General features: G+C 32.8%; 1 protein-coding gene across 2 annotated transcripts; it reads right to left on the bottom strand.

Moving 5' to 3' along the window:
* Positions 1–706: 706 nt before the first annotated feature.
* LOC110667950 (AT-hook motif nuclear-localized protein 13) lies at positions 707–9,929 on the bottom strand. 2 transcript variants are annotated; one of them, XM_058136280.1, is made up of 6 exons: positions 9,232–9,929; positions 9,089–9,144; positions 7,102–7,233; positions 3,864–3,920; positions 2,543–2,704; positions 707–1,362 (listed from the first exon to the last, which is right to left on the bottom strand). In XM_058136280.1, the coding sequence occupies exons 1-6, from the start codon at positions 9,749–9,751 to the stop codon at positions 1,093–1,095; spliced, it is 1,197 nt and encodes a 398-aa protein (XP_057992263.1). In that variant the 5' UTR covers positions 9,752–9,929; the 3' UTR covers positions 707–1,092. The 2 variants fall into 2 exon arrangements, with proteins under 2 accessions (XP_057992263.1, XP_057992264.1); XM_058136281.1 differs by lacking the exon at positions 3,864–3,920 and having other exon boundaries at positions 9,232–9,926.
* Between the last annotated feature and the right edge of the window lie 1,046 nt (positions 9,930–10,975).

The following is a 10,975-nucleotide window of genomic DNA, read 5'->3' as shown; positions in this document are numbered from 1 at the left end:
ACATTTGACCAAACACCAGACTGAAACTCCCATCAGAAATTTCCAATGAAGTTTCTGTTAAGTTATACGGCAATAACTTTTAAAGTAATGTTTAATAGTTTAACCATAATTAAAATATTCTTTTGTTTATATAGCTTGATAATATAGTGTTTATACTAATATTTAAAAATTAATAGAGTAATTCATAAATAATTATCTATTTTATTTTTTAAAGATTAAGGGAGCGATCTGATTAAAATCAATTAAATGATATCATTATTTTTACATTCAACAGTTAATCCAACAACTATTTTTACTGAATATTTCTACTTTAAATCACTATATAAATAGCTAATATCTAATAACTAACGGCCATTAAAATAATCAACTATTAAAATAGTTGACAGGTATTAAATAAGTTAACCACTAAAACAGCTAACGGCTACAAAAATAATTAATATTATTGAACAAATCCTTACTATGTTTTTTCTTTTCTTGCTATTTGGATTGGAAGCCAAGAATTTTACATTTCTTGACCCTGTAGCTATGATTAAAGCAATAATGGTCTGCTCAAAATATATTTTAATTTTCTGTAAAATTCTTATCAAGACAATTGTTTCCCATCATTTTTCTCCTGACCAGATAGAAATAATTGGAATAAATTAAAGCAAACCATAGGTTCGACAGATCTTTACGTAAGTTGATTGGCTACCAACAGGGAAACAAGTTGCAATAAAATCCCAACTCAAATATATTGAACTTATCATATTAATTATTTTTTAAAAGAGTACGTTACTTGCAGAAACTAGCAACAGGAAACACAAGAAGAACCAGTATACCTAAATAGCAAATTGAACTAAGCCCTTCTTAAAAGGGGGAGACATGCAGCTACCACTAATATCTATGTCCAGATAAGATGAGAAAAGGAGATGTAAATTCAAGCTACCCAAGAAGAAAGGAACCTGCCCTTGAAGAATAATAAAATGAAAAGCTCATCTGCAGGCTGTATTCAATAACGCATGTTAGCATTAGGATTTTGAACTCAATCTGCTACGCAAGTACGATTGCCATATCTACGCCTCAAAACTCCAAATTGTTAATTGAGAAGCATCTTCAGTGCGGATTTGGGGCAGCCCATAGTTGGTACATATTCATACTATGAATGGGTTGAGTTGCATTGCTATAGATTCCGGGATCTCGGTTAAGAGGACTACTACCATTTCCGTCAGAAGACTCGCTAGAGGGGCCTTGAGAAGGAGGGCTGGATGTTGTCAATGGCGCACCAAAATTCAACGTTTGGGTTGTTGGTGCCAATGAAGGCCCAGATTTTGATATCGTCGAGTTTGATTTTTTCCCATCAGCAATAAAACTGCCGACAATGACCTGGCAAGCACGAGGAATTGGTAGTAAGTTCAATGAAAAAGCCAATATTATCAAAACTAACCCAAGCATCAAATTATTGGTTATGACAATTCTTAAAAATACTATTTGTATTATCAGATGGAAAATGAACTTAAATCAAATACAGTTTCATTTTAGTTAGCTAAAATGCTGTTATTTCTATTTGTAGTCTGTCATTTATTCGTGCGTGCGACGCAAGAATTTTGAGTGTCAACAAATTTTGTTTTTTCTCCTCTTCACCAATCATAAATAATGCAAAGTTAATGGTCCATCCATGTACAAAATAATAAATAAATATCAATATTTCTCTGTACCATAGTAAATCTATTTTATTTTAGCTTTTATTTTTTATGTAAGTTTTGATTTCATGTATATTAGTACAATTTTATTTTAACTTTTAACTTTTAATGTAAGTTCAAATTAATGGTGATTTTGATTTCAAGTATATTTAGTACAATAGTATTACCTATTTAATACAAAACCTTTTTTTTTTTTTTTTGGGTGGGGGGGGGGGGGGGGGGGGGGGGGGCCGGGGTGGGTGGATGTTGGGGAGTATAGAGACAGGGGGCAACTGCTCTCCCTACATTACAATGATTATGGAGATCCCTCCGTCAAGGCAGAGATTGATCGCCGTGTTGAAGAAGAGATGCAAGGGCAATCTATGAGCCAAGCATCACAGGCACCATGTTCGGCGCTGGCTGGTGGTTCTCGATTGACACTGTCTTTTGCAGTTTTGTCAAAGTCTCCACCCACTGCAGATTAGCTCTGCACCCCACCCCACAGCACACACCGCCCCCCGGCGCCCCCCCCCCCCCCCCAAAAAAACCACAACCCTCCCTTCCTTTCCTCTTCTCTACTTTCTCCTATTGCTCCTTGAACTCTTTCTCTCCGCCTCTCTAAATTTTGTAATTACAATTTGTTATTATACTATCAAATAACATAACCAATCAAATTTAGCAAGTGATCATTTTTTTTTTACAAAAAAAAAAAGAATCAAAATTACTAAATGTATTAACCATGAAATATATTCAAATTTAACTTTAATCATGCCTTGATAATATGTCAATGTCTGATGTCCTTTTTTTAAAAGCAAATGTTCTGCAATATCATACGTATATAATAATATATTATATTTTATATTATGATATTATTGTACTGATACCTGTACTGGTGATGCTGCCATTAGCATTCCAGCAACTCCTCCACCCAAAACTCTACCATCTGAACCTGCTAATGAAACACTCAAGCCACCAGTTTGGTTGCGACTACCATTATTTTCAGAAAGCAAGAAGGAACCTGATAGAGAAATAATCTCAAAACGGCCCTGCAAAGAAAAAAGTCAAAAAATAAATAAATAAACCCCCCTGAAAGACATACAGGTTCCAAACAATCAAACATAATTGATAACAATTAGCTAGTGTCTAGTTTCATTCCAATCACGGTGATAAAATTATAGGCACCTTGATGGGACAGACCCATTGATTAGTGTGAAAACCTCTCTTTCACTTGCACGTGCAGGCATGCAAACGCAATTCAAACATTGATCCATTCGCATTTCAAACAAACACAAATATCAACAAACATACATTTACTGAAGGCATGAAGATGTCGTGTACAGTGAGCAGTGGCAAAATAAAAGCACAGTAATACATGCCTTGGAACATTTTGCTTATAGCCAAAAGCCACCACGTAGTGGCAGATGCATACATCTGATATGGTCATACCCTGCAGTTCTCTCTTCTTCTTCTTTTTTTTTTTTTCGTGTGTATGCGTGTGTGTGTGTGTGTGTGTGTGTGTGTGTGTGTGTGTGTGGAAATGGTGGGGGGGGGGGTGGAAGAGGAGAGGGAGTAGGTACTGGGAGGCCCACTTGGCCTTGGGCTACACAAACAGGCCTCCCCCTCTCTAAACCCCACCCCAGAAAAATGTACCGGAAAAACAACATATTATCTGCTCAAGGATGAGTAGATAACACCCTATATACCCGTTTGCATATAAATTTAAGGGTTCAACAAACTAGATGGCACAAACAGGTTACAAGAATAGGAATGGCAAAGCAAAGATTAAGCTATTCATTGCCCATATATATATATATAGCATCTTTTAAGAATCACTGAAGAAAATGGGGAAGGGGGAGAAAGGGGCACAAAAGCCATGCCCACCCTACTACCACTGACACAGATAAAACCTAACAAAATGGTATTAAATTGCCATCTGTACAGAAGAAATTGTAGAAAAATGGCAGCCACTTTACAAATGACACAAAATCTGTCATGCTTCTTTAAAGAAGAAGAGGAAGACGAATTGTTAGTGTTCCAGTTTTTCTAATAGCCCATTCTAGATGCCAAATCTACCTTAAGCAATACCATGATCACATGAAAAGAATCCCTCATCGCTTCAATTCTTTTGTATCAATTAAGCAATAAGACTAGTTCATCTCAGTTAAAATAGGCTAGTTCACAAGACCACAATAACCATGCACATACCTCTTCCCAGCAATTTTCATCAACATGCTTTTCTGCCTCCTGATCTTTTACCACAGCCTATATGAATAACCACTATAGTAAAATTAAATTGTAACCTCAACAAGTGCATCTAAGTGTGCAATTTAGTTCAATTAGCCCAAACCCTAACAAACTCAACATCCCTTAAGCTATTCTGTTTAGTTCAACTTTTCATTTTACCCTCAACTACACATCATGTAAGGATGCTCGGTCATGATCACAAGTTTGACACTTCAAAGAAGTGGGAAAAAAATCTACAAAATTTTGGGAAATAAGGAAGTAGATACTTATACCAGAGTCAAAATAATTCCAAATAGTTGAAAGCCATTACCTCCAGAAATTCCACGGGAAGAATGAGAATGATAAATGTCCACCAATTATATGACTTGCATTTAAATATGAAAAGTGGAGATTTATATTCTTTTTTGCCAAAACCACTTCTAGAGAATTGTTTGATATAATATTTCTGAATAGCAACATAGCCATTCATCAAAAGAGTAGCATCTGATGAAAAGTTGCAGTTTAAGACTTAAATCAACAACTTCCAACTTCTATACCTCATCTTTTGAAAATTACAGAATTTCACTGTTCTGCGAAGATGTTATAGAACCTATTAACAAAAACCAAAAAGCTCTGAAAATGTATCATTCTTGGAAGATAAATTGGAAATTGTGAGTTCAACAATGGAGGTAATCATATAATATCACTCTCACCAAAGAATATTCCTAAAAAAGTATGAGAGATGTTCTAAAAAAAAGTCGTAAATTTAGCATCTTTTCATGACTTAATCCCTTCCAAAATTTGAACCATGCTCGTACAAATTCAATATACATCATACTTGTCAAAAGCATAAGATGCCTTAAGGCGTACAAGGTAATTGGGACCTAAACACAAGCCACAGACATTAACCAAAGGGATGCTAGATACATTTATTAAAATGAATATAAAATATTTGGACATTGTTCCAATTTGTGAGTATTAATAATTGAATATAAAAATATTAAACAATTCATAATGACACATGGACACTACACAGGAAATAACAAATAAAAATAGTTCAGCATAGGCAATATGCATACTAGATTGCAAGGGAATAAAATAATGGATACATAAGCTGGTCTCAAGCTAGATTGGCAACGCAAATTTCATGTGGATTAGAACGTGCAAAAGACATAGCACCAACAATGAACAATGTTTGGAACATGCCCAAGCTGATGCTTCTTCCTCTTCATCCATTCCCCTTAAATTAGACCATCTATAATTTCTAACACATTAGAACTTCCCATATGCACTTGTCTTTGCCGATGCTCCAGACACTTGAACGAGTGGGAAGGGAAAGTGGCAACTTCATTTTGCAATTAGAACACAAAATGACACCATGGCATTCGCCTTGCCAAAAATTGGCACTATACAATTGTATTTATTTATTGAAAAAGATTGTAACATCCAATAATTAAAAACAATCAGTAAGGCATAAGGTGAAAGCATCCAATGATGCAAGTAAAACCAACTAACAAAGAGTACCAAAAAAAAATCCTCTATACCCTTCAGTGCAAGCCAAGACACTCGTTAAAGCATGCCTAGGTTCCTAGTGTAACTTAGTGATGGAGCCTGACCCAAGATCAATGGAGATGATTGACCTTAGACCTAAGGAGCACCTTGAACAACTATGATGTATATGCTAAGAAAATAACTGCAATTTCCCATAGCCGAAGGAAATCATAACAAAAAACTGCATGAACTTCTAAATTACTATGCATTTTAAAATCTATTTCGAGTCAAGGGACCTATGTAACCTTCACCCAAAAATCTAACCATCTACATCTTGGTGCTATATCCAAAGACTGCAGATATTACTGAGGACAAAGAAACATATTTGTGAAGCCAGTATATGAAAACTAACAAACTCCAAAATTTGACACTTAAAATTAGGGCACACAATACATCATATATATGTAATTAAGGAACAAAGGTATCATGGAAATTTAAAATTAGATAATGCATCAGTTTATATGCTTTATAGCATTATACTAAATGATCTAAGCTACAAGAAAACAAAGCTTAAAGAAACCTTTTGTAAACAACCCCAAAAAAAAAAAAAGAAAAAAAAAAAAAAGTCTTTCAAATTTCACTCTACCAAAAACAGAAAAGAAGATGAAGAATTTACATCCTTATTTGTATGAGAATAAAGGAGAGAGGGTGAAATGGATAATGGTATTAATGTATAGACAAAGGGGATAATGGTTCGAAGCCTGTTGTGCTTTTTTTCAATTTTTTGACAAAACATTTTAATTTTGGCAATTTCAAAATTCAGAAAGACAAACAAAATTTAATAAATAATTAAAAATTTTATATCTGATTAGAATATAATTTTTTTTTTCCTTTTCCCCAAAACACCTCTCTATCTCCACAACAACACCACCCCCCACACCCACACACAAAACCCCCCCCCCCCCCCCAAAAAAAAAAAAAAAAAAACCACTCTTCATTCTCCTCTTATTCCTCTACTCCACATTCTCATTTCCACGCATCAATGATAAGAATGTCATTCTGACAAGTTAAAGTAGTAGTAAGGTTGTTAAGCAACTTTCACAGTGATAGAAAATGGGAAGAAAGAGAGAGGACAAACAAGTGAAAGAGAAGAATAGCCAAAGCTAAACCTAGCCACTTTTGGCCATCACTTAAGGGCACTGAAGCTTGGGAAGTAAACCTCAATGCAAATTGGAACCCCAGCAGCCATTTCCCGACCATAAGTTTGCTAGAAATGATGGAAAGAGAGAGAGAGAGAGAGAGAGAGAGAGTGGAAAAGTTTGGTTTTGGAGACTTGGAGGCTCAAGTCAACCAATCTAGGCAGAGTATCAGCACATGGACAAGATGGACAGTGTTCACTAGTGAGAGGGAAGTTTAATGGTGTGGTATGCGTCCTCAACTGACATTAATAGTGACAAGCAATAAATGAATTTTCCAAAAGTGAGAGCAGAGGTGGAAGAAAAAAGGAAGGGCAGGTTGGGATGAGATAAAGAGGGAGGAGGACAGGAAAAGTGAAAAAAAAAATAATAATAAAATAAAAGCCATTGAAAATTCATTTTTATTCTAACAAGCAATAAGGTAATATTTTATTTTACTGAGCTGACTATAATTGCATCCATTACCTAAATCATGCTAAAAATGCCAAAATAAAAAAAATTAGGGTCAAATCTTATACAATCAGTTGAAGTACCTCATATGTCACAGTACCACCAGACATTGCTGGCTGACGAAGCGTAACATTACAAATAGCACCATTTGCAGACAGAATACAAACTGTTCGTGGCCCTTGCTGTGAGAAAGCCATAATCTTTGATGCTATGTCCTGCATACATGGTTTGTACAACTTCAAACATGTAGTTTACCATATAAAGAAAGATAACTATACTCTAAATAACTGCAATAATTGAGAGTCAAAGTCATCTACCTAGAAAATTTAAGCAAATCAATTAGAAGGATGATGTTGAATAATAATAGGACTTAACCACATCACAAGCAATAATAGTTATAGAATTCTTCAATTAAATGCTAATCATTTTTTTTTAATCAATCCTGATAACTTTTTAAGACTTACACTGTTACTCCTGAACCGTTAAATAGTTAAGAATATTTCAACATTATTAAAATCAGGCTGGCCAGCTAACTAATTCATTTGCTCGATTCATTCAACTGGTTAGACTAAATTTAAAAAATGAAAGAAAATAGAAAATATATACAAAAAAATAATATCTAATAGCTCTGTAAGATTAAAAATGACTATTAATAAAATAAAATCAAACTAGAATGAACCAGTCACTAGTTTGACTCCCAATTGGACTGATCCAACTAGCTGATGATCATCAGATTTTCAGGACATGTCATCTTTGTTAATTCATTCCAAATGGATGCTACATTAAACTACATTTTTCCAAATCAATCTCATACTCAACAAAACTAACATTTTTAATGAAAGGTAAAAAAATAAATTTTTATTTTGTTAAAAAAGGACAACTTCTCTTCATTCTTTTTAAAAACAAAATAGAACTTCAGAAAGGGAGAGAAGATACACAAGTAAATATTTGTTTTTTTATAATATCTTTTCAGAGAAAGTAAATTTTTGTTGGGTGGAAAACAGAATGGGAAAAAGCACTACCATGTAGCGTCTACATTGAACAGGAAGAAAGATTCTTACCATTAAACACTTTGTTTGGGAGTTTTAGATAGTTTGGATTTGGAAGGGAAATGATGCATTATCCATGGGATAGTAAAAGAATGGAAATGAGAAGGTAATTATTCTATGTTTGGATTTTACAAAAGATAAGAAAGAATTTTAATTAAGGATAAATAGTCTTATTAAAAACCATTAGTAATAATGGAGGGATGACTATTAATCCCTCAATTTTGAAAGGAAAACAAAATGAGATTTGAGAGAATTAATCCCTTACTATCGTCCCTTGTACAACTTCATTAAAACATCCAACAAGGACAATTATTATCCCATCCAATTTCCCTTTCCTATTCCCTCCTATTCCTCCATTCAAACAATGCATTAAGGTTTAAGAATTAAAAAGTATTATGAATTCATTGAAAAAATAAATTATCAGGACTTAATTGACAAATGCTATAAACCACTAGGATTCATGATGTAATTACCACAGCATAGAAAATGGTAAAAATATTTGAAGCAACACATAAAAAATAAAACCATTTCCAAAGTTGTGTATAGCTAATTTAGGCCAAATGACCAAAAAATCTAAACCTTTCCAAGCATTATCAATTTTAGGCCAATCAGCAGATATTCAAAGTTCAAAAAAACTACGAGATTAAAAGCTAACACTTATCAGCTAACCTCCATTAAATGAACAAAACCCTCTAAATCCTCGTCACTTTGTAAATCTAAATTAAACAACTTCAATAATTGCATGTCTAATGCAAACTTCAAATATTTGGCCATTTCAACATTCCCTACTTTGGAGAATTGGCATTTTATGCTTATGATTTTTTATGCCTATGATTTTGCATTATCATAAAATTCCATGGGATGCATAATACTCTGTTACTTAAACTAATAACTTAAATAGCCATAATAATGCCAAACTTTCTACTCTTCTTTATTTTTCAATTTTTTTATACAAATTCCTTACTTTCCTTTAAAACTCTTGACTAATTGCGATTAACTCAACATAATGAAAAAGACATACCTCCCCTGCTTTCACTGTAATCACATGAGGTGTAAATCCAACTCCTCCAACCCCTCCTGTGGAATAACAAGTATGCACAGATGAATTAAATAATCAAAAGAAAATATTGTTCAAAAACATATATGCCAAAAAAAAAAAAATACCTAATGCATCAAGTTGCCTCTTGCCTGACCCTGGCGGTCTCCCTCTATTCCGCTTAGAAGGAGGCTCAGAGGCCACGCCAGGGGTGCCACCTCCAGGATCAGCATGGACCAACGAGTTCGGCGAAGATGAAATCGGGGTTGGCGACAACCCCAAGGCAATGTTGCCATCTGGGGTGTACTTTCTGGGCCTCCCCCTCTTCTTCTTCGCTGGCTCCATACTAAACCTCATCCCTGTGGAAGAAGGAGGTGACGATCCATCAAAAATACCATCGGAAGAAGGCGGCTTGGACTGTGGGCGCGGCGGGCCCACTGAATTAAAGGGGAAACCAGCTGCAGCAGTGGGAGGGATGTTCGGGTTGATCATACCCATAGCGGGATGACCAGCAGCGGTGCTGTTGGAGTAGGAAGAGGGAGGACCACCAAGTAACATGTTTGGTTGCGTCTGGTGGTGTTGTTGATGTTGTTGGGGATGCGGTGGTATTTGCGATGGCAGTGGTGGCTGCTGTTCTCTGGAGTCCATTATCTCGTTGCTTTCCCCGTTTGGGAAACTGAGAATGGTTGTTGCAAATAGTGTTTGGAAAGTCGGAAAATGGGAAGGAAAATTGAGGAAGAAAGAGAGTTTTGAGTTATGTAGAGCTAGTAGTATTAGTCATGGAACCTACCACGTTGAAGTGACAGAGTTTGTGAAAAGCAGAAAGACCTATAAAGTATTGTCCAAAATGGAAATTGAGAAGTGCAAATTACAATACCATGATTTCTTTTTTTTTTTTTTTTTATGATTACAATGCTATTAATTAAATTATGTCAAAAATTATAAATTAATCTTTCTTAATTTTTAATTTTAAATAAATTAATTTTTCATGTTTAATTTCATCAATAAATAGTTTCTCTATTTAAATTTATCTAATTCATTATTATTATAGATTAAATAATTAAAATATCCTTAACCTTTATTTTAATTTAAATTAATTATGTATTCTAAATTTTATTTTATTAATAAAATAATTTATCTACTTAAAATTTATATTATATAATTATATGTTTGATATAATAAATATACTAACTCCATCTATTTTTATTTGTTGTATTTAAATTTTTTTAAATTATCTATTATATTTAAAAAATAAAAAGTATTAATTATTTTTTTAATTTTATTTTTTATCTTTATTAAATACAATAATAAATATTTGTATAATAAATAATTAAGTAAAATATAGAATAATTTAATTAATTATTAGTATATTTTTATGAAAATAAGATTATTCAATTATTTTCTTAATTATCATATAATATCTAAATACAATAAATAAAAATATATAATAATAGTAGTTTTTTATTAACATATCCATTATGTATTTTGTTTTAAATTTTTAAAAATGATTATTGTGCAGGCAGGATGAGAGACCTTTCCCTGCCTCAAATCTAATAATACACCTCAATAATAATATATTATTTTTATTAAAATTTTAATTTATTTATACATATTTAAATATTATTATTTTAACAATATATATATATATATATATATATATATATATATATATATATATATATATATATATATATATATATATATATATATATTGTTAAGATTATGTTTAAACTTATATTTATAACTTATAATTTATTTTTTTATAACTAAATTTATATTTTGCAATGATATATTAAAATAAAAATAAAAATTTCCACATGAAAACTTGTTCTATATATATATTATTTAAATAATAAAATATGGTTATCACAT

The sequence above is a fragment of the Hevea brasiliensis genome, chromosome 15 (assembly GCF_030052815.1).
Source record: "Hevea brasiliensis isolate MT/VB/25A 57/8 chromosome 15, ASM3005281v1, whole genome shotgun sequence".
NCBI lineage: Eukaryota > Viridiplantae > Streptophyta > Magnoliopsida > Malpighiales > Euphorbiaceae > Hevea > Hevea brasiliensis.
Note: the sequence above shows the minus strand (reverse complement) of the source record. Positions and strands in the feature narration are given on the sequence as shown.

What these genes read in the sequence shown, in the direction of transcription:
- LOC110667950 (XM_058136280.1), bottom strand. Translation starts at nt 9,751, where the DNA reads ATGGACTCCAGAGAACAGCAGCCACCACTGCCATCGCAAATACCACCG. An exon ending in GAGGCAACTTGATGCATTAG is followed by an intron (nt 9,145 to 9,231) that starts GTATTTTTTTTT and finishes GTTATTCCACAG; the next exon opens with GAGGGGTTGGAGGAGTTGGA. An exon ending in TTACAGTGAAAGCAGGGGAG is followed by an intron (nt 7,234 to 9,088) that starts GTATGTCTTTTT and finishes CCATGTATGCAG; the next exon opens with GACATAGCATCAAAGATTAT.